At 38.9% G+C, this 23999-nt stretch overlaps 1 protein-coding gene across 3 annotated transcripts in view; it reads right to left on the bottom strand.

Annotated features, from left to right (window-relative positions):
* TRAK1 (trafficking kinesin protein 1) overlaps positions 1-23999 on the bottom strand; it is a 39501-nt gene that overhangs the window by 4943 nt on the left and 10559 nt on the right. Inside the window, exons 5-13 of one of the 3 annotated variants that reach the window (XM_063407255.1) lie at positions 22620-22698; positions 22101-22231; positions 21518-21592; positions 20150-20287; positions 18477-18553; positions 16213-16449; positions 14962-15278; positions 10430-10759; positions 1918-2020 (exon numbers count right to left, since the gene is read on the bottom strand). In XM_063407255.1, the coding sequence (XP_063263325.1) occupies positions 1918-2020; positions 10430-10759; positions 14962-15278; positions 16213-16449; positions 18477-18553; positions 20150-20287; positions 21518-21592; positions 22101-22231; positions 22620-22698 (1487 nt within the window). The remainder of the gene's footprint in view (positions 1-1917; positions 2021-10429; positions 10760-14961; positions 15279-16212; positions 16450-18476; positions 18554-20149; positions 20288-21517; positions 21593-22100; positions 22232-22619; positions 22699-23999) is intronic. The other 2 variants (XM_063407264.1, XM_063407274.1) reach the window with 2 other exon arrangements.

The raw sequence follows: 23999 nt of genomic DNA, 5'->3' as shown, positions 1-23999 counted from the left end.
AGCATGAGGGAGAGAAGAGAAAAAGAAGTTACTGCATGAACTGACTTTCTGCAAGGTATGACCATATACATTTCAGAAATCCAGACATATGGTGTTAGTTGTCAGGCTTCCAAGATATCCTAGGCACAAGATGAAAACTACAGCACTCCAATGGTTCATTAACTCCAACACCTTCACTCTTCCCAGGTATGGATTTCAGGTGCACAGACATGTAGATTAGTATTTCTACTAATTTTTCAGCACAGTTATACATTACAGTGCAATTAAAAAAACAAGCCATCCCTGCAAGAAAGCAGTTGCAGGTGTTGCATTTTTTTCCATTTGATCATTTTGGCATTGCTTTTACTGGGAAATATTTTTCCCATCAAACTGATCAACACCACAGGGCACCCTGGACACAACCACAGAAACAGACTCAAAGTGGCCTCAGCAACTCAGCCCAGTGACAGTCTCAGAGTTAGACTGAGAAAAGAAACAAATAAAGGAGCACTTCATTTAGCTGGAGGAAATTTAGTCAGGTTAGAGCAACACCTGGGGCAGCACAGGTTAAAATGCAGCCAGGCAGGTAAACACCAAACCTCTTTGGGTTAGCTGGTGCCGCACACACGAGCATTCCTTGTACACCACCCTGCCAACACAGAGGCTGCTGGCAGTGCTGCTCACCCCCGACCACGCTGGGTCAGTGTCTGCCCTACACCTCCTCCCATCACAACGACACATAACGCAGTTTCTCGTCCTCCTCACATGACCTGTGAAGAATCATTGGTAGTTGGTAAGGAGGAGCTCCTTAAACATCTGCTGGAAACACTGTTTTATTTATTTTGCTCTCCTGAACGAATGATGAACTTGCATTTAACTAAGGCAGTTGAAAGTGCACTGAATTTAGCTCTTTTCTGACTGATTTGTTAGATTTAGTACCCAAGGAGTTTATTATGATCACAACTGACAGCAATTCAACAATAACGAGAAAATTAAAATAGAACTGCAGCCATATAAGAGCATCTCTTCAGTAATTGTGTTGAAGGGAAAGATAGAAAAGAGTAAAGAAAAACCAGCCAGGCCACAAATAACCAACTCAGTTCAGAAAGGGAAGCAAAAAATTACACTGAAACATCATCATGTCTAAACAAGTGCAGCTACAACACCTCTGCATGGTGACCTACACAGTGGTACACTCCCACAGAGGAGCTGGAAGGGGCAGAGAAAGCAATGAGACATTGTCCTTATAATCAGAAAAGAACATTCTGTAAATCCTGATTTGCTAAGGGAGGAAAGCTCTCTCTTTAGGTATGAAATTCACATCCCCACTCTGGTTCTCACCTTCCATAAGGCCACAGGACTGCCTTCTGTTGGCCTGCAGTGTCTATACCAATTGCTATTGCATCACCAGCTCATTGCTTCCAGTCTGGCAACTATGAATTAATTTCCAAAAATTACACCAAGAAACAAAGTAGACATCTCACTGTTTCCAGTTAAAGAATATGTCCTCCTCCGTTCCTCACGTAGTTCCTGGATTTCTTTACCTGCACATCCCTTTTTCTTCTAAAAGGAAAGACTTAGACTTCCTCCCTGGTAAAACCACTCATCTTTTTTCCTAAGAGATTAAGTCCTATGCATTCACCTATGAGGACTACAACTGGTCTAAGCAGTAGCCAGGTTTGGATACCGAAGCCAATATAAGTATGTGATCCTGCAATATCTTAACAAGAGACAACAAAATTTAAGAAACTTTGATTGTTTTTTTAAAACATCACACATGCCTCCCAAATTCTGGCTGTTACTCAAACGGGAGGAGTAACTGGTGGGTGGATAATTCACGGATGCAGTCAATGCCTCTGCTTATGCTATTATTTAGCATTTGCTTAGAGGGAAAACTGTGACAGAGCTGAAGGCTTTGCCATCATGAGGATCCCTTACCTTGGCGTGACTCGTGTGAGCTCATCGGAGGGGTGCAGAATGCGGCAGGTGGTGAAGGTGAAGGTGGAGTTGGTTTGTGACATGCACTTCCCAGGATGAGGTACTAAACCAAAAAAAAAGCAAATTCTTTGCATTTTACACAGAAAAGGGGAAAACCAAACTTCTGTGTGTTCATAAGACAGATGCAAAAAGTGATGAGGCACCTTTATGGGATCAGTGCAAGAAAAGTGAAATGCTCAAGTACTACAGTGTTGAACAGACACTTGTTCTCCAAAAGAAACACCTCTAGGACTTCAAGGCCAGTGCTAAAAAGGTCTGCTGAAACTTGCCCACAATCACAAACACTGCCAATTAAATCTTGTTCAAATCAAATTTAGGCCAGGCAGTGCTTGAAATGCTAGCCCTTGTCTTAACTAGCAGCTTGCATCAGTGGGAAATTACAAGCAAAATCTTCTAGTACTAGTTCCAGAGCACCAGAATTTTCTCAATGCTTGTGCTTTTCAGCTTTTAGATTGATCCACAAAAAGGTATCCCCATTACTTCTCAGTAATGGATCCATCTGGCTAATGCTACAGGAATACAGATTGTTGGGGTGGGGAGGGACACACATTAATTACTGTTTCTCTGACTTTTGATATCCACAGTATGGAAAGTGGTAGTTTATTGGATCCACTACCGTACATCCGTGACATTAATCTTGTGCATGTGATTAGGTTCTTTAAAAATGTATGTCCTCAGCTGCATAGCATAGCAGTTTTTGAATATTTGTAGACAGTGCAGTAAGCAAATTTCCTAACCAATATGGCTGTAAAACTGCCACTCTGGTGATAGATCAGTGACTTGGGAAAGAAGCAATATAGCTCAGTCTTAAAAATGAAGGACTTAGGCCAACTTCTCTCTTCTTAGTAGAAATACTTCTGTGGCTGTATTAACCTGCTGTACAATGCAGCTGTGGTCACTGCAAAATAACTACAGAATTTAAGAGCCATGCATCTGAAAAGCTGGTTGAAAAACACCCAGAGTTAAATATTACACCAAAGATATCATGATTGCATAGGTTCTCCTATTCAGTAACCAAACTTAGCAGTGCTCAAAAGACATGCACGATAAAAACCATGTGCAGCTCCCTCCCCGCCTACCAACCCTCCTACCCAACCCTCTGAGCCATTCCCTGGTTAAGCCACATTTTAGTACCACAGTAGACAACTGTTCAACACATTGCAAGAGACAGACAGACGGACCAGCTAGACCAGACACCATTCTGAACTCCCAGAGCAGCTCAGCAGAAGCAAGGCAAGGCTCAGTTGTGGCTGTGTTCCCTTTTCCACATATGAAGTACCACAGCTCCAAAACAGTGTGTGAGGCTAGGTAGCCCTCTCAGAACACACAGAAGCAGTGTGTGAAGGGCAGAGCGTGGGCAGTGTGAACGGTGGAGGCAGAGGGGGCTGAGCACACAGCGTGAGGTGACATCTGGCCAGCGCTGGAACGTGCGGCTGAACGTTGGAGAAGGACATTTCTCAGGACCCACAGGAGTGTCATGTTAACACACTCAAATGTTAGCACGGCATAACAGAACAACAAGCTCTACTTCACCTCCAGAGATGGCAATTAGGATGCTTCAGGAATCCAGTTGCTTTAGAGATTAGTGTGAGCACTACAAAAGCTATTACAAGGGAGCACAGCCTAGCAATCATGATTCTCTCCATACTGCAGAGAGTTATAAGAAAATCTGGAGAAAGAACTCAAATAACTGGACATGAAAATATTGGTTATTTAGAAAAACACAGGATTTTAGCATAAATCAATTAGAAGCAAAGCAATTATCCCTGGATGATGAATAGAGAACAGAATAAAGCAATGCTGGTTTAAGATCACAAGCTCAACCCGAAGCACACAGCAGTAATACAATCAGTGCATTTTCCCCATTTGTAATATCCACTGGGCATCCCCTCAGACTGGAGACAGGCACATTGAAGAAACACAGCTGCATTAGCAAAAGCAAGACTCATTGCTATTAATGAGTCAAAGATAGGAGAAGGCTGCTAAAAGTAGAGAAATCACTAACTCTAATCAGAGGAGACAAACTGAAATCATGAAAAAAATCTATCCATTTCCAAGGATGTATTTCACCCTCAAATACCACTAAAAAGTCCTGTACCAGCTTCATCCTTCATCAGTCAACAATGGGTTGTATCATAATGCTGTAGCATTTTCCATCCTTTGGACACAGTGAAAAGAGTGAGAACCTGTTGCTGTAAATGAACAAAGTTTATCAAATAGAAACAAAATGATTAATTTCTAACTTAGTAATTTTACATATGAATGGCCATCTCCTGAGTTGGTATAAGTTCATGAGGAAGTAATACAATTTTCTAATAACAAAGACTATCTTCACATTCATTTACATATATCAAAGTATTCTCTTGAATATATACACCTGCTCCATGTAACTGTCTGAAACCAAAAGTTTTCATTTTACCCTCATTCCAAAGTAGTCATAGTTTAATAACAAGGCTTCATATCTGTGTGAAAAAGAATCTGTACATAATTCAGTGCTTAACAAAATTTACAGAACATCATGTTATTTCATCCATCAGGAACCCTGTGCAAGCTGTCGGTACATTTTGCCCCTAAATTAAAATTAAATCTAAACATAAGATTTCTGCTGTATCATGTTTTAGCACTCAGGAATTAATGATTCTTTACTTATTAAGTTTTGTCAAACAATTCACAGGCATTATGCAAAAATGCAAATAATCATAGCTGAAAGGGACTCTTCTGTAAGCACAAACACTATTGTAAAAACACCTTTTAAAATACTGAGAAAAAAAAAGGCAGGTTTCAGACAAACAGTGCAGAGAGCTTCATCTTCTGGTAGAACAAACAGGGCTTTCCTCACAAAACACAAAGCTGATTTTATGTATCTCAGAATTGTCTCGGATCCAGCTTCAGGACTCAGAGCCTGCAGGCCATTCTGCTAGGTGTCAACAGCAAAATAGATCTGTTTAGGACACAACCTTCTGCCCAGGGAACTCTCAAAAGCCCATTTTACCTGGATTTTCAACCAGTTTGTGCAGAGGAAGGTACAAAGTTACAGTAGGTAAACAAGTGGCCTGCCCCACACACAAGAAGATGTCAAGAGAAATTAAGTTTGAGGAAGATTTGTATGAGATAGCTATACTAAACCATCATTAACTTTTGTACCACTGGATCAAAGCTCAAATTTTTTGTTATGCTGGAATAACAGTGAGGAGGCAGAGAGCTCAAGGTGACCAGTAAATCTTCGCATTTCGTACAAACACCTATTCTGGTACATATAGATTTATCAGGAAATTAACTTCAAAGAAGATGGGAAATCTTTAGAGTATGATTTGATCCAGACTGGCACTAAGCTAATACAACAGTCCAACAGTGAAGCAATCCACTCTGCTCCATCCTTTTTTTGGCATGTTTCAAGAAAAGAAGGGAACCTGGTTCTCTTGTATTTGAGCAGGGAGAGCACTGGAATTAGGGCATCTCTTCAGCACAGATTGTGGAAACAGCAATGGAATGACAATCAGAATGAGGCATCCTTAGAGCAACAGAAGGTGCTTTAAAGCATTAGAAGTTTATTGCTGAATAGAAAAGTGAGCCCGCTTTAAAAGAGGATAACAAAGGACCATGAGGAGACTTTTTTTTTTTTCTGACTGTGTGATCATCTAGAACACAGGCTATGGACTTCACTTTTGCCAGTTTGTGCCACTAATTCCATTCTTGGGTGAGGTGAAATTATTGGAAACTAGGTTACAAAGCCCCACTAGGATCCACAGGACAAGCCAGTGGCTTCATGTAGTGTCTAGATTTAGCAGAGTTCATCCCCTCCAGGTGGCAAAAGGTGAGAGCTCTGATATCCAGTGTTACCACAACTGAAAATGCCTGGCTACAGAATAGGGGGAATATAGAGAAGGCCAGATGGAATGCCTGGGTGAACCACTACAACAAAAAGGAGATAAGTGATAAAAACAACAGCTGTAAAATGTTAACATGGTGCACTCCTAAAAGTGTAACTGTGAATACTCAAAATCTCCAAGAACTCATACATCTGCACCAGGATTGTGGGTTTTGTTATGTTTCTTAAACAACAAAATTATTTTCTGAATACCTGGTTTTCCAAAACTTTCATTTATTTTGCCTTTGGAAACAGAAAGAAAGGAAAAACTGAACAAAGGCAGGTATTCTTTGGATAGGGTGTTCTTCTGGCTGAGATCACTTTCTCATACGTATATAACCATTGAGCACAGATGTAGGAAGACTTCAAAGTATTTAATGTGGCTTCAACAAAAGTTTATGCAGGCTAGGATCCTCAAATTAAAATTCAACCATTTTAATGGCATAGAAAGCAACTGCTGACAGATTTTTCTTAAAGAAACAATTACCATGAAATATTCATGCCATTTGAAAATAAAGTATATTTAAACATTCATCAATACCTCAAGTCTAAGAAGAGTTACAAAATTTATTGCTTTGCTGTACAATGAAAAATTTTTAGAAGCATGTATGGTAATCCTGCTAAAAACAATTCAAATAATACATTCATTATGTGTTCTTGTAATTTTAGGCCTCTATTTGGAAAGCCCTCCATGTCATGGTTCATGTCTAACACAAGAGTGCTGTTCCTGTAATGCTGTGCACGTGTCTACTCAAAGCAATCAATCAGTGGAACTAACAAACCCAAGTACTGAAAGACCAGTTTGTGCACCCAATATTAACAGGCAATTAAGCATACACTGCATCAAGTGAAGCCCCTCCAACTTCAAAATGAGAACATTCATAACATTATTAAGTGCTTTGAGTGGCTGGTGTTTCATTTGTTTCTTTAATGAAAACATGAAAGCCAGTGAATTAAAAAACCACAAGAAACCAAACAAAAAAACCAGCCCAAACAATCCCTCCCTCTAAAACAGATTCTGTACAGTTTTATAATCAACTAGTTTCTTTCTCAGAACAAAATATATATATATATATAGAGGTTACAAAAAATTTGTGCTGCAAAAATTACTTGTTCCACATGATTTTAAGAACTATGTGTGCTAACTTCTGTGATGTTCAGTGCCATAATCGGGATGGAAGACACACTTAGGGTGAAGATGCTATTTCATAGACCAATGGGTACTACAAGTTTCAACATAGGGACAAGAAAACACAAGGAACGTCACTTTTCCTTTTTTAGTCAGAGGGATTTTTGATGCTAGCTCTCCCAGGAATAGAATATCTATCACAATTGTTCTGAATACACTTGTTTTGCCTACAAGATATTTTTGGCACCAGCGGTGTTTGCTCTCCTGAGTCTGGAAGTTAAAATAAGCTCTTGGGCTCATTTTGAGCAGCACTCTGCACACACAAAATGGCAATATGAATACTACTTGTAAGTACTGTGACAGTGAACATATCCAGTGCCCAAAAGGCAAGATACAAACCTCAGGGCATACAATCAACTGAAGCAGAAACCTGCCCAATAGGCTAAGATGACCTACACCTGCTGGGAAGGTCCTTGTAGGCACCGTATTACTAAAGACCTTTTGGTCTGAGGCTGGAAGACCTGTACTCTAGACTGGCACACTTTATGGCCTGCCAACAGCAGCCTTTTACAAACCTCTTGAATAAGATTTTTCCACAATGCAGCTATCCTGGATTACAAGTAAAGGCATTATCGCTAGAGACTGTGTGCAAGATTTTTCTTTCCTTCCCTTTTTGTTTTACTTCCACAGTCTCCAGCAAGAGTTTATTCTGTATGTTGCCAACTGGAATCAATTCCCAACTGGACTCATGCAAGCAATGATGTCATAACCTTGTACTCATGATGGGCTCATGACAAGGTGCTGCATGTCCATACACACCCCTACCTGCCTTGCATCTCCTACAGAGAAATCTAGAAGAAAGAATGCTGAGGAGAAGCAATGAGAAGCAGTGGCTGCACAATATTTAAACACAAAATAAATTCATAAGCTAAGCACGTGCCTCCCTCCCCAGAAAAGCATTCTTCAGTGGGCAGATTGCAGACCCAAAGAAGTACTGCTCCACTAGTAAGTGCCTACTCTGACAAAATCCACAATCACCTCCTCCTTGTACAATGTCTGACAAATTGCTTCAACAAAAAGCAGATACAGTGTCTTTACTCCATTTGAGCAACACAACCTATAATGATATGGTAGCTCATGGATACTTCTAAATCCTACGCAACAGGACAATTTGAAAGAAGGCAAAAGAATGGGAAATTAAAATTTTTGGTGCACTTGTTCATTCTACACAAAGTTATTAATTTTGACCCATTTATTTCTGTAACATATTAAAATGTTACAGAAAACCCAGCAAACAATACAAGGTAAAATAAGATTGCTACAGCAATTTAATTGATTTTATCTAGTTTATCGATTTATAAGGTAGCGAATTTGCTTAAAAACCCTGTCTGAGATAGACTTTCCCAGGAAAAGTCAGCAGTAACCAATAAATAACCTGTTCATAAACGGTGACCTTTACTCAAATCATAATGGAGACAGAAAATGCAAGCAAATACTAGATTTTTTTACCAATTTGTAATCACAGAGCAGGCCTACATTTATTGCTCTACTCCAAAGAAAGAACTCTTTCAAATTATTACCCAGAAACGTTAGACAAATTTGTTCTTTAAAAAAAAACCCAACAAGGAATGGAACTATATCCTTAACTATGTTTAGCCCATGACAATGAGTCTTGCTTTTTTGACATGTTCCTGTGCTGAACACTCTTACAGTTAGAAAATTGTGCACCCAAGCAACAATTTTTTACTGTACTCTGAATACATAAAGAACTGCTTGTTCCCTTTCTCTCTACAGCAACAACTTCTAAAATTAATCATAGCTTTTGTTGAATCTTTTATTCCCTAGATCCTAAAAATGCCAGTTATTTCAGTCTGATTATTTCAGTCCATGTTTCTTGTATCTCCAGCTTTTCTTGCTGCTTTTACTAAGATTCTTCAAAATTATAAAAACCTGGATAATATCCAAAACAGTACACAACTGCCTGAAGAGGCATTATTCATTTTCATATTAATTGAGAAAAATTACAAACTTTCTTTCTGGGATTTCCTAGAACAAGGACAACTTTTGCCAATGGAAAGGGAAGTTGAAGGTTTGGACGATGTGCTGCAACAAGCGGCACAGGGAAGTGGTTGGGTCACTACCCCGGGAGGTATTTAAAAGATCTGTAGATATGGCACTTAGGGACATGGTTTAGTGGTGGACTTGGAAGTGCTGGATTAATGCCTGGACTCAATGATCTTAAGAGGTCTTTTCCAGCCCTAATGATTCTATGATTCGAAGTTTAACCTTAATACAACTGACTCTAGAACGCAGCTTATATTCAACAGCTGAAAGCATTGAACTGCCATTGCAGTGAGAGCTAAAGATACTCTGCATGTCATGATAATAAGAGAAATATTATTGTTTAGCCCTGAGACAATCTAATCTTCCAAAGACCAGACAAATATTAAATTATGATTTATCCCAGAAAAAGGAGAGGGAAGGAAGTGTCTTCATTTAAAGCAGTTATACAAAAACAAGAAGGCTGGAAAAAAAAGGAGTTCTGGCAATTTTCTGATTCTGGACTAAATAAAATTCTTTATCAGAGGCAAATCTTAATGAAGACTATATAGCTTATTAAAACCCCGAAATTCCAAGAGCAAGAGAGAAACCATACCAACTCAAAACACATCTATAGTCTTGAGAATCTGTAATCTTGTGCAATAAAATACTGCTAGTGTCAGTTCAGAGTATCTAATAACTCATTAAAATGTTTACGTCCTAATACGGTATAAATAGGAAGAACAGAGTTTAATAGTGAGCTGGAGAAAGAATAAGGGAAATGTTATTAGTCACTGCATATACACATCCCCTTAATTCTTTATCTCAGAAAGACTTCAAAAACAGGTAACTATACCTGAGGTAAGTGAATTCTACTTTGAATTTCTTTGGTGATTTTCAAGGCACTCCATTTGTTTCAGCAAAGGCAAGGTAGAGGCACCTTTAGGGCACCAGTTGTTTAGTCTTCATTTTTTTCCCAAAGTACAAAAATCTAGAACATGGTATCACCTCTTATGAACTGTCAGAAGAGGATCTACACTACAATAATACAAAATATATCTCATCTGTACATTACACACACTTAACAGCGTGCACTATACACACACACAAATCGAATACATGCCACACAAAGGTTTGTGAATTAATCACTTCCTTTTAGCAGCCTTCTCTTATCAAAATAGAGTAAAATATTGACCACAGATGCTGTTACTGAAAAACAAATTAAAAGATTATCTAAGAAATGATTTTTGAGCCAATGTTAGAATGGTTATGTTGTAATCACTGCACGCACTATCGTGCAGATGCTACACACAAAGCGATATTATGGATGCTGTTCTGAAGAGATGTGAGAATGGCCCAGTAATCAAAATCCTGCAAAGACGTCAGTTTTACTGGACTTAATGAGTTTCCCTCACCAGACCCCTCATCATCGTCAGTCGCGGACTCCTGCATCTCCTCAGTGAAAGCCTGAGATTGGCGGGGGTTATTCTTGTTCTCTGAAACAGTCACTTGTGCTTGTGACCTCTCACCTGAGGTCTCTGTGTGCTGAACTGGCGTCGAGGTAGTTAGGCTCTTGTAAGAAATGTCACCTGTCTCATCTTCCTCATAGTCATTAAGGCAGTACACTTCATCCAGGTCCAGGTCCAGGGTCCTGAAGCCCTTAGTGACAACCCCGGGCCTCGGGTCCAGGATCCCACCCAAGTGAGGCTGAGCCAGCTGCTGCCAGTGGTGCAAAGTGGCAGAACCTTGAAAGGGAACAGAAAGACAACCAAAATCAATTAGTAAACAATCCAGAACCTAAAAGACAAAGTCCCACTTCATTTACCTGGAAGACCAAAGATTTGGGAACTCCAAACCTTTAAAGTTTCTGGGTTTCATGTTTCTAGGGACATGCTACAGCACAAAACTGCTCCACCTATGCTTCAGCATTTCCACACCAGTGTGTAATGAACTGATCACATCAGCAGTTATGCAAAGCCTGGTGGTGAGATGCAGCACACTTGTGCACATGCACATCGCCTCCCTGTAAATATCCTCATCTGCTTCAATTCCCAGGATTAAGCAGGAGTAGAAAGAATTTACATTGTAACTCTTGATCTGAGCACCATCACAGAAAGCTCCAAGAGGAACATATACCCCATATTCCCACATTAACCTCAAACAAAGACAAGCACTGAAAACACTCCAGAATTTCCTACCAGTGGCTAACAGGAGGACAGTAGTCACACATCTAGATTGCACAGCAGTTTTAGCTTTGTACCAATCGTTAGAAAACCCCACCAGCTTCAGGCAGCGTAAGCAGATACACAACTCTGAACTACACATCAAGTCCAAATACCTGTGTGGGCCCCTATGCTACAGGAATTCAACTACTACATAGCTACATGCTACTGTACCTGTAGCTTCATCCTTGGCAGAGGAATGTTTTGAAAAAGGAGGTGCATTTTACAGAGAAAAGCATTCAGTATTCAAAATTTAATAGGAGACAGTCAGAAACAACAATGGATCGGGAAAAATTGATATATACACTGAGATGGGCCCAGTGAAATCAGGGGAGGGTTTATTTGATTCCTCAATTAGCAATTAAACACTGCTTGCAAGGGCCTGCATTTTCCTGTGTGCCCACCATCATGGTGTTGAAAATTGTGACTTAAAACACACATGTCCTGTGACACAGACAAAACATCTTTCTTTTCACCTCTGCCAGATCAAATGAGAGCAGTTTGTGAAGTCTTATTCCTGTTCCCTCTCTGCAAAGCAGAAAACTCACTCATTCCACAAGCTGGCACACAAATGTCTCACCCATATTCAAAGACCAAGAATGTTCAATTAGTTGCACGGTGTATGTAAAAGCCTATACAGCTGTAATAACTAGAGAAGGGGTGGCTCTCATACACATTTTCAATCTGAGAAAAATCCTATGGAATGAGAAAAATTGTCATTTCACATATTGTACTTGAGGAAGCTTACTGTAAACAGGAATTGAACAGGGAAAAGCTCTTTCTCTAGAATGACTGGGAACTGAGTAGCATTTTAACTAAGCTTATCTCACTTTTTAAGATCTGTAATTTTTCAGCTCAGAATAAATGGATCTTCTAGATTACTTTGGCTAATAATCCTTTTTTTTTTCTTTTATTTAAAGTAAGTCTAGAGAGATTAGAGAAAATTTGTACCTTCAAGGCTCAAGAAGTAGAAGCCATTACAATCCCCAAATGAGAGAAGAGACATCCTTATAACATGTATTTACTTCTGAATTGTCACAAAGGCCAAGTTTTTGCTTTTACGTAAAAGAAATACCCCAGAATGTGAAGAAGTGACAGATCTTGTCAAGCCTTAACCTAGCAGCAGAGGTTTTCTGTCAGTCTACTCCAAGAATTGAACAAAGGAAATCAAAATTTCTTTCTGCACTGCATGCAAATATAAAAAGTTAATCAAGTTCTACATGCTAGCTTCTGAAGAAGTAATCTTTTTCACCTTAAAGTACACCAAAACTTATACTTAAAATAAACTTTGCAGAATACAAGCACTTCATTTTCAATATATACCTCATTTTTCCACAGAAAATATATTTATCAAAATATTTGCACTTTGAGCTTTGACATTTCTACTGAAACTAGAGAAATCAAAATGGCCTAAGCTCCATCAAAAACAGGAGTATATCTGAGCCTAATCTCATAAAATGCATGTAAGGGAGCTTTAATTTCCTATACAGAAAATGAACATTAATGCACAAGGGAATCCAACAATTGTAAAACCCCAATAAAAAGAAAAAAAGAGAAGGCTGCAGAAGTCAAAAAAAAGAGAGAAATATAACATTTCTTTGGCCTACATTCAGTCCCAGGTTCCTTACAGATGATTTTGTAAATTATCAGAAATAGCTGGCATGAGGGAATTACTGTGTAACCGTGGGACATGCCACTGAAGAAAGAAGGAATATAAGAACAAAGTAAATATATGAACAGAGTAAATTTTTTTCCTATATTCCTGCTATCTTTGCATGAATGCACTAGGCTTTGAGGCTCAGAGAAAGTTTAGAAATTCAGAGTGTGTTGCTCTCAGAATTGCAGTGAAGTGGATGAAGACATAATCAGTCCAAGTTTTTAGTTTTCCCACAGGTATTTCATGCTTATGACACAACAAATCACAGGTGTACAGTTTAAAAAACAAAACGAAACAATCCCACTGGACTATTACTAAAACAAGTCACATCAAGCAATCCTTCTCTTTGACTAAAAGAAAGCATGTGTTGTTTTTTTAAATGTGCAAAGGAAGATGAATCTTAGTGCTTCTGTCACTCTTTTTTTCTGGGGGATTTAAAAGATTGCTTTAAAGGAGCAGAAGTCATTAACCTATACTAAATTTATTATAGAACTAATGTTTATTTCTTATGTTTTATGACATCAGCACCCAAAACAGTAATAAAACTAAAGACACAACTACTTGTAGCAGTCTGCAGGTACAGCAGACTATTTTTCCTGAGTAATCTGAAGGTGCCCATGAAGTTGAAAAAAAAAATTAAGGGTCATGAAAAATATTCAGAAAAGAAACTAAACTGAAATGAAAAACAAAATCAAAGATATTTAGTTAATAAAAGTTAACAAACACAAAACTCATGAAACAGGCAGACACAAACATGCTACAAATAAGATCTAAAACCAAACATGGGAAGTACTTTAAAAGGTGCAGTAATTCCAAGAGAGAAATGGCCCAGTGAAAACATTGAACAAAACCAGGGAAAAAAAAAAAACCAGACAGATAGAAAGATGATAAAGACTTTAAGAGTTTATTGGAAGACAAAAGCAGATATAATGGGATGGTGACAGAAATCTATTACAGTGGTAGCAAGCGGAAACTGAAACAAAGTGGAATCATCCTTTCCCTCACGTGGTACAAGAATTTTTATGACCATTTAAAAGCAGCCATGAAAACCAACTATTAAAATCTGCTCGACAGTATGGGTTTGTGTGCTATGGCTATGGTTTCATTTCAATAGGTAGAGACAGTACATGACTTTCTTCAGGACATAAGAACACTTATTTTTGCTTCTGAGTACCTGTGATGCTATATGCTCCTTATAGGTGAAATAAATTTGTTCTAAAAAAAAGGAACTTCTGCAATTTAAACACACACAATGCAATATAATGCAAGAGATCTGTTAAAGGAAAATACAGAGGGAGAGAGAAGCCAAAGCTAAATTATGTTACCCAGTGCATATCTGTACTACAGGAGAACTTCATTCATTTTAAAACCTGGAGGAACTGACTCAGCTAACTTCCAACTACAACCTGGAAGAACTGAAGAATGCCAGGCAGACTATACTACAAGTGATTTGACAGCTTTTTTTAAACAGTCTATTGAAATGAACTTTGAAATACAGCTCTAGCCCTGACTACCATCTATCTCTAGCTTGCCTTTTTCTGAGACAATGTATGAAGGAAATTTGACTTTAAGAAACCTCACCTATTTCACACATGAAACACGAAGCCATAGTGATTCCTGTGTGACCACTCAAACAACCCATTAAGTCCAGAGATAATTTTGAATCACTGTAACAGTCTTATTAGACCAACTGGACTAACTGAAGTAGGTAAAGGCCTTTCCAGATACTAATTTACAGAACTCTTGTTGTTCAGATTTCCTAGACCTTTCCACCTTCCTTTTCCAACTAGGAAATGGTAACATTTAGGTCGGATGTAAAGGCTGCACTGCTGATGTGCACGTGGCCTGTAATATTTATTTTACTGCCTTAGCTGGGATAGTTTCCTAACACTTTTAAGGCTTGTGGAAAAATACAGTAGTTAGAAGATCTCAAACCAACAGCGTGGAGTACTGTCTCTAAAGTAAAAAGAATATGTATTGCAAAGATTTCCTGCTTTCTGGTGATGGATTAGAGACCACAAAGAGTCACTAATAACAACAGATAAAGGCCGAGGCCCTTTGTTATCACCTTCTAGTGGTTTCACAATCTGAAGCTTTTCTGGCAGGTAGGAGCGACTGCTGATAGACATTCCTGAATATCCAGTGAATTCTGAAAATCTGGAGTGAGTTCCCAGTGACATGATGCTCTCTGTGGGGGTAACGGAACCACTGTGGAGTTCTCCCTTTTCTGCCAGTTCCCGCAACTTCCTTTCCTGCTCTTCCTCAAAGAACTTGCGCTCTGAGAGGTAATTCTCCCGCCTGAGGGAGAGCCTACGCAGGGCAGTCTCTAGGTCACTGGAGCCTGGAGTCCCTGGAGTTCCAGGTTTCTTCATCCTGTCTTCATTTCTAAAACACAAAGGGGGACACACAAAAAATAAAAAAAAAAAAAAAGGGTGGGAGGGAAAATAACACACTCTTAGAAATGTTTAAGACTTCCACATGACACTTTTGAGACATTCACCAACACCTTTACATTCCTGTGTCTGGGAACAACTTGCTACTCATCTGGAGAGCTCAAAGGCAAACACCAGTCTTTTGTTTCTTCCTCTTAGTAAAAGTTTTGAGTCCTAGCTCCTGCCTGGAAGCTCCTGGTTGGAAACCTGCACTTCACTTAAGAGCTTCCTCCTACAAAGAGGTGCGAGTTGCCTGCTTGTTGCAGTCTCTCACAGTCATACAAACTCAGGCAAGCAGACCCCATGTTAAAGGGCCAATGCTGTAAGAACACCACAGTGACTCACAAGAGTACCTTATACTGACAAACATACATTGTTTTGAGGTAGTAAGCCATTTTTACTGAAAAGCATATACAGCATAGTGTCGAGCTGTACTGGGGGAAGAGACAAGGAGCTAGAAAAGTAAAGTTCTGATTGGTTTCATTCACAGGTTTTCATATTAGGTAACCTACAGATGCACACTTCATTTATTTTTAGGATCAAAAAAGTTAACTGTGGCTGCATCTGGGATCAGAACTCCCTGACATTTATGTAAAATGATGAAAATTTAATTGTTTTCAAGTGTTGACCCACAAAAACATCATCTGGTAATGCTGCATTTCTGAACAAGTCTTAGATGCAGACACTGATTGATACACAGTACTTTATAAAAGCTTTCTCTTTTAAATAAACTCGAGTGCTCAAAAACCATAAGCATAAAATAGATTTTAAAGATGTATGCCACTGTGGTAACTGCACTACATAAGACAAAAGGAGGAAAAAACAGGAACACTTTGCCTTTATGTCAGAAACAAAGCAAAAGCAAATTCCAGTGCTATGGTACTGACCCGTTATCTGAGGACTCTGTCTCTAAGATGATGCTGTTGGTCTTGTTGTCTATCATAATGTTTGAGATGTCTCCCCCATAGAAACTGGAACGTGGAGTGCTGACACAGCTGGAAATGACGGAGTTCATAGCAGAGGACTGGTTAGAGCCTGGGATATTCATTGGTGACGGAGTCATGGATCTCTGCTTGACAACTTGATTGACATTTCTCACCGTCTCGAAGACCCGCTTCTGATGGCTGTAAAACACACACACAGTTCATGATCACTCAATAACTTATTACCACAGAGCAAGGAACAGAGAAACAGGTAACAGCTTATTAACAACCATTCCTATTCACAGGTCTCTCAAACACTTCGGGTTTATATATAGCTCTGGAAAGCAGTATGCATAGGGTCCCATACTAGCTACAGTCTGGCCATTACATTCAATCCATCAACATAATTCTTCCATCATCCTAGAATATTTTTGACAGAACTTTTGACAATTATGTGCATGTACCCCTTCAAATATTCATAAAAAATAAGTGAAAAAGCATTTCAGTTCATCAGCTAGAAGTGCCATAAAGCCATTATGTAAAAAAGTTTTTAAAAACCAGAACTGAACTCCATTCAACTCTTAACTATAAACTAGTTAATCCATTTTAAAAGAGAGTCTGAATTTACTCTTCTGAGTACCTCCACGCAAGCAAGTCTTGTATCTTTTCTCTTTGAAACCACTTTCCAACCCCCTTAGATAGTACTTTAAAAAAAAAGGAAAAAAAATCCCAGAAATATAATGGACCAAGACTTGAGAGAGAGGCTGCAAGGATGGAAACCTAATTTTTGAGTTACTTCTACAGTTCATTCCTTATCACCACTGTCTTTATACCATAACACACACTGTGCACCTGCTTTAAGACTGACATCAGATGACATTTCAGCAGAAATTTCTTGAGAAAATAAAATTACCCTACATCATGCTGCGAAAGTGCCACTGCTGCTTTGTTTGATGGTTCAACAATGCTGAACACAAGAATAGCACATTCCCTTTATCTGAAAGGTAACACTGCCAGGCTGTAACAGTGACTGCATGCCTTAGGCTATTTAATGTCATTAAAATTTCTTTCCTTCTGTCCATGGGTGCTCAACAGTTGCACCCTTTGTGTGGAGGCTGCAGGTCTATAGCTGTATATCATTACGAGGCTGTATCTAAAAGTATTTATCAATAAATAGCCCCATGGAGCGTGCAGTTACTACCACTGCACAAATAAATAAAACTAAGACGAGTCACATAACCAAAAAAATTGTATCCTCCTCTGGTACAGGCAAAGTAAATAAGACATTCTAAAGAAGTTAAACCAGCTTCAAGCTGGACTATTCTGGAAGGATGCCAGGATCCTATGGGGTTTGAGCATGCTCACAACTTTCTGATCTTACATTTCTCTAATCAACATTTCTTTCTGTCAAAGCCTCATTTATAGTTCTTGGCTCAAGCTCTGAAAAGGTCAGTGTATGCGTCAGGCGTTTTGTAAATGCAATTAGAAGGTTTTGGGAAGCGCCTACTGTACGTTCCCTGACCGTCTTGTTTTGTAAACTTCATTTCTCTAATAGACCTGTAAACTGGATTAATTTATTTCAAATTAAACAATCTGTGCTTTGTACAAATCTGGGGGATAAACCTATTGGAGTACACGTGCAACTGGCATCAGTGAGGCCATTTCTGCCAAGCTGTGCCTATCTATAACTTTGGGGCTGTCACAAGCACTTGACTTGATTCAAACTACTCTCTTGTTTAACTCAACAGAACTTCAGCACAGGTGTAATGGGCACCACACTAAGTACCCAGCCATTCCAAATCCCTCACTGCCACAATGTTCTTCCGGCAAAAACTGGATTAGATCAAAAGTTACCTGATAACTTATGTTATAAAACTCACCAAGGAGAAACCCACTAACTTGAACTCCTCCCCTAACTGGTAACTGAAGAAATCTAGCATGGTAACACACAAAAAACCAAACCTTTTCTCATTCTCAGCACTCACCAATGAGAAAAAAAGTTTACAAGACAAGGCAAAGCTAATATATAGGTGTTTTCTTTTGGCAGCTTTAGAATAAAATAAAAACACCCCCCAAACTAGGCAATTTGTCTTCCTATCATTTACATTCACCTAGAAATATATCTTTCTAAATATCTAGCTCAACTATTTCGTGTTTTTTCTTTTCTCATCAAATAATTAACTTCAGATGTAACCAATCAATTAGGAACCAATTCTTTTCAGTCGTACGCCAAGTCAGGAGAGTCGGGGTCATCTAAATGCAGTTCTTTCCTCATTGACCCTTCTATCTCTGCTGCCAAGGAATCCTGTTAAAAATAAGCACAAAAGAGAAACAAATATCATAGTACTGATAGGTTGGCATGAGAGAAAATAATAAATTACTTATACAGAATAGTAAATAATGGAGAGTACTTCTAGAAGAAAACAGGAAGGTTTAAATATGAAAAATGACTGGAAAACTAATACAGATATTTAAAGTACTGAAAAAATACGGCTTAGCTTCATTTTCCTGCAGTATGGACCACTTGATGATGCATAATATCTGCCAAAGAACCTTAAAAAAGCATTATAGGCAACAACATGATCCAGCTTCCCAGACTGAATTCCATACTCAGTAACACTCACCTTTCATGTACAGAGCTTTGCTCTTCATGTTCTCATTTAAAATGAACATAAACCCCACAGCATTATCCACTCATCCACAAAAATGACATCATTCTTGGCATAAAGCACAATATACTTTCTCCATAAGGTTAGAGCTAACAGGCCATCAATTTTCTGTAGCTGGTCACTAAGTTTAACTGCTGGGTGCAGGGTCTAAGTATCAAACATTAATAAAGCTAATGATCTTTTGTCCCATGACTGAACATTTGAAAATCATTTTCATACAAAACACATAAACCTATCTCAGCATAAGTATACTTTCCACAGCTTTCAGCTGTATTTGTGCAAGCACAATTTGTATTATTTTTGCAAGCACAACTTGTATTATTAAACGTCTGCACTTTAATTTGGCCTGTGTTCAGTCTCAGAAAGGAGCACAAAAAGGCAAATTACACCTTTGTTGGCAATTTACTTCTCGTGAGCACAAATAAAATGTGTCCTTCAGCAATAAGACAAAACAAGGCAGGCCATATTTTGCTGCTTGATTACATGAATGTATTTCAAAAGAAGGCACTGATAGCATTGCCTTCAGAAATAATCTAACTACTCTAGAGATACACAGGTAAGCAGAGCAAGTCACTGGATACAGTCTCATCCACTCTGTTTTCTCACTTCATTGAGGGTACTGCATATTCCCTGATCTTTAAATCTCCTAATCACATGAAATCAGTTAAAAAAGTTGATAACACGAGTGAAATAACCATAACTTGTTGCCGTAATACAGATTAGCAACTAACATTCTTTTAATGAACCACTGAATTTTCAGTCACCATAAAACAAGAAGGTATGCTTTTAACTCTGTTCAAAGGTTTAGACTGAAGAACTAGAACATATATCATAAATTACTAGAAAGATCCCATGTCTGGAAATCATTGTTATGTCCTTAGGAAGTTTTATCTCCAAGGATATTGAAGATAAACAGGAAACTCCTGATAAACACGAGCCACCACAGTATGGCAGATGTTTAACAAAGATGCATAGAACCTGTTAATGCTACCCAGGTTTCACAGCATAATCACAGACAGCTGCAGGCTGTATATAACAGCAGAGCTGCACAACACCACAGTTTCAGAACCAGGTATGCAAAACTGATCACTCAGGTACCCTTTGACACTGTACCAATACACATTTCACCCATGCTGGTGTCAGACGTAGCATCCTACCCCTGAAGCTGTCAGTCAGATGTAAGCACACTTCCTTTCCTTGGTGTGTGCAGGCTTTTCCTTAAATCTGCTTACCATAGGGAAGAGACCAAGGGAGTGGTACCGTCGTGATATAGCATTTGGCATTGTCTTGTTCCTAAGGTTTTTCAGCTCTTCTTGAGCCTCATGAAGCATTTCCATGCACTCTGCATATTTGTCTTCCAACTCTCGCAGCTGTAACATAGAGAAAAAAGTCCAAGACCTTAAGGGGTGCACTATTACCATAGAAATCCTGCAAACTCTTTTAATGCTGGTAAGCAATAATGGTGTAGGGAAGAATATCCCACTTTAAAGGAATCAATCTCCAACAACTGAGTATCACTGGAGGATCATTAATAACATGGATTAGTAATGGGAAGGCAGGCAGGGAAGGTCACAATGTGGAAGGAAGGGTTTTGCTCCATTTCCTTCCCTACATATCTACATGAACCTACTGTCAAGGAGAAGATAAAGAGCTAAAAAAGTATCTTTAGTCTGATCAGGTTTAGTGCTTAATCACTGCCACAATGACCACCATGGCAAACACCATGGTCTGAGGACAAGACATTCCACAGCGGTACAAAGGACTTAGGAATTTTAAAGGCAGGACTTTCATGCATACATACATACATACATATAGCTTTCAACAGCCTAAGATCATGCCTGTTTTTAGCTTTCTCAGGAAATGTATCTTATGTAATCACTCTGTCTACAGATGTCTGTGTACCCTCACAGCCTCTGGGTTCATCAGCCACTTCAACTAAGTTTGGCAAAGGGGCAGAAGTTTGAAACACCACATTCCTACAACTTTCATAAAAATCAGCTATTTGGTTCAGAAAAAGAGATCTGGTTCATTTTCTTTCCAAAGAAAGTAATGGTGAGGCATGAGCCCAATCTATGTTGAGCATCACAGATACAAAAGGTCCACCCACTGGAAAAGCTCCTCTGGCCATTCCCACCTTCATGACTAAGTAGTGCAAGTGCAAGACACATCCTAAAGGGATCAAGCTCTATTAATTCCATCCTGTCCATTTTTTTTCACGTGAATGTAGCATCCATAACACAACCAGAAATACTGGACTGCTTTATGTTTATACACCAAACAAATAGAGCACAAATGACCTTTTCCATGTTATCTCACTAGTCAAAATAGGCTGGAATTACCAGCCTGGAGAAGTCAACCTCTAAAGGTGCTCCTGTACAGTCCATAAGTCTCTGTGTTTCAAAATGTATGTCATTTGAAGGAGCAGAGACTAGCAAAGAAAAGGGGTTGAACTCTAATAGGAGCATAAATGTTCCTTCATTCTATATGCACAGGCAAAACTATTTAATGTTTCTGATCCAGCTCAGACTAAACCTCTCATGGCAAAGTGAATAGTCATTGCTCTGCTACTAAATTATTGCATTACTAAGTAATGTACTTACCTCTGCTGTGAGCTGTCTTTGGGCATCTTTAGCTGCTCCCAGATGCTGGACAAGTTCCTCATTTTCAACTGCACACTACAATATTCCAAAAATGTTAGAAATACTGTGATGTTTTGTCCTGTGATATTTGTATTCTATACTACAGGTAAGTAGGAACATTCTAACTTTTCTCACATCTCCTCTGCAACAATATTAACCTACACATTAGTTTAAAAATGTTTAAAATGTTAACACAAGAATACACAGCATTAGAATGCACCTTGCTACATGAAGCTTCAAACAAGTATGTGCCCACTGAAATACTTGCACTGACATTCCTGTCTCACTGACATCCCTCAAAGCAGAATTTTGTATCTAATATTTTAAATAATTTTAACTATTGCATTTGATAAATCATATATGCGTCTTTTAATAAATTGATGCTTTCTAGTCAAGTATGCCAGGTATTTAACACCAGACAAGGTCATCCACATAAGGAAGGTGGAATATTCCCTTTAGGCTCCAGTACAGAGATGATTTTAATCTGTCCTCTGGTTACATCAATAGCAAATGACAATAGTAGTCTCTCAACTGGATTGCTTACAGCTTTTGCCTTTTTCTGCAGGTCGACTATCTGAGAGAGAAGATGAGTGATTTCTTCTTGCTGCCGGGCAGCATCTTCAGTTTTCTTTGCTAACTCCTCGGAGATATTGGCAATCTGGATGTTTGCATCCCCTTTAAGGTAAGTAATTACAATTAACATCACAAACTGAAACTCAGAAAAGTAAGCATAAAGATGTTCTTTTGGAACATCACTTGCTTCAGCAGAATCCTACCCTCAGTTCACAGTAAGGCATTTTTGAAAAACACAGTAGGACACACAACCAGAAAGGCATTAAGTGCTCATGCTGCAAAGGAGACTGAATATTTTCAATGCAAAACTACTTTTAAATGAGAAAGATGTAGCCTTAGCCAACATCTGCTGTGAAATTTCAGCCAGAAAATTTCTCCTTGTAGTCATTTATAAAACAAAAATAAGTATCACAGAAAAACATGATTGACTGATCTGTTTTGGTTTTTTTACTGAACTATCTCAAAAAAGTATAAAGAAGTAGGAACATACTTAGCTCTTTTACACAGTCATTGACAAGCTGTTGTTCCTTCTCTTCATAAGTAATTGTTTCAGTCTTCAGCTGACAGGCCTGTTCAAGAAATCCACATCAAATATGCTACATTAGCACATTTGTTCTTTGCCAGTCTGTTGTTGCACTTCCATCTGCTTCAGAAAGACAAGCTATTCTAATCACTCCTTCAGGAAGACAGTGAGAAACCACAGCTTTTGCCTGCCCTCCCACATGTTCTGGAAAAAGAGGCCAGGTGAACATTCAGCAGAGACATTACTGCATGAAGAAATTTGCATCATTATCACCATATCCCCACTAGATGTCACTTGTGTATTTTGCACTAAAAGTAAAAAGAAAAAGAAAGGCTTGGACATACAAAATACTAACATGCAGAACTTGATGTGGTCACCTGAGCAAAGCTACGTGTCATCAAAAACTAAATAAATGCTTGGTTTAAACAACTGAATTAAACATTCAAGTATTTTAAAAATATGAGATTCAATTCTATTTGAAAAGTTCTGGCACTGTAACCACGCATCCAAAAAAGCCCCTTAGTGCTACCTCCCTTCCTGTTTTGTCTTTTCCACTCTGACTCTGGTTGTGCCAAGAGCAGCACGGCTGCAGCCAGCTGGTCCTGTCTGGCACCACCTCGGTGGGTCTGTAATCTATTCCCAAAGCTGGGGCATGCACAGACACCCACAGGTTGCATCTGCAGAGAACAGCACAGATCACAGGTTTCAGATTTGGCTTCATCCTGTGCCTTGCTGGCACAGACTGCATCTCCCTGGGTGGGAAGGCAGAGCTGCATGGGGTTTGCTGCCAGCTCCTGATGCAGTGGCTCCCCTCAGTTCTAACATCCATTATTCTCAGACCATCTATTACTCATCTTCCTTGTGCAACTTCTCAGTTAAGAGCACAGCAGTGTCCATTACCTGGTTCTTGTGCAAAGGTGCGGCACTACCTATTTACAATAGGCCCTGCATTTGCAGTTGAAAATGGCAATAACACTGTTTTCATATATTCTCTTAGACCAAAAGTATTTCTTCTGCTATACTCTGCTACATGTTTACCAAGTGGTAACAGGCTTCCATGGTTTAAAACTTGGACTGAAAATATAAAATTATTCCCTTCATATTCAATTATTAAATTTTGAAAACTGTGTCATCTGTGAAACAAACAGAATATTTTAAGAAATAAAGAGAAGAAGACCACATTCTGTTTAAAATATTAACTGCCTGACTTGAAACACAAAATGAAGAACTGTAATACAAATTTAGGCTACCAGTTATTATTTTGACAAACACTGAATTGGTATGAGAGACCATGCCAGCCTACAAACTTGAGATCTGCAGCTCAAGTCACATATAATCTGCCCAGTC

Source organism: Prinia subflava, chromosome 1 (genome assembly GCF_021018805.1).
Source record: "Prinia subflava isolate CZ2003 ecotype Zambia chromosome 1, Cam_Psub_1.2, whole genome shotgun sequence".
In the NCBI taxonomy this organism is placed as follows: domain Eukaryota; kingdom Metazoa; phylum Chordata; class Aves; order Passeriformes; family Cisticolidae; genus Prinia; species Prinia subflava.
The sequence above is the reverse complement of the archived record's forward strand: the minus strand, read 5'-3'. Positions and strand labels throughout refer to the sequence as shown.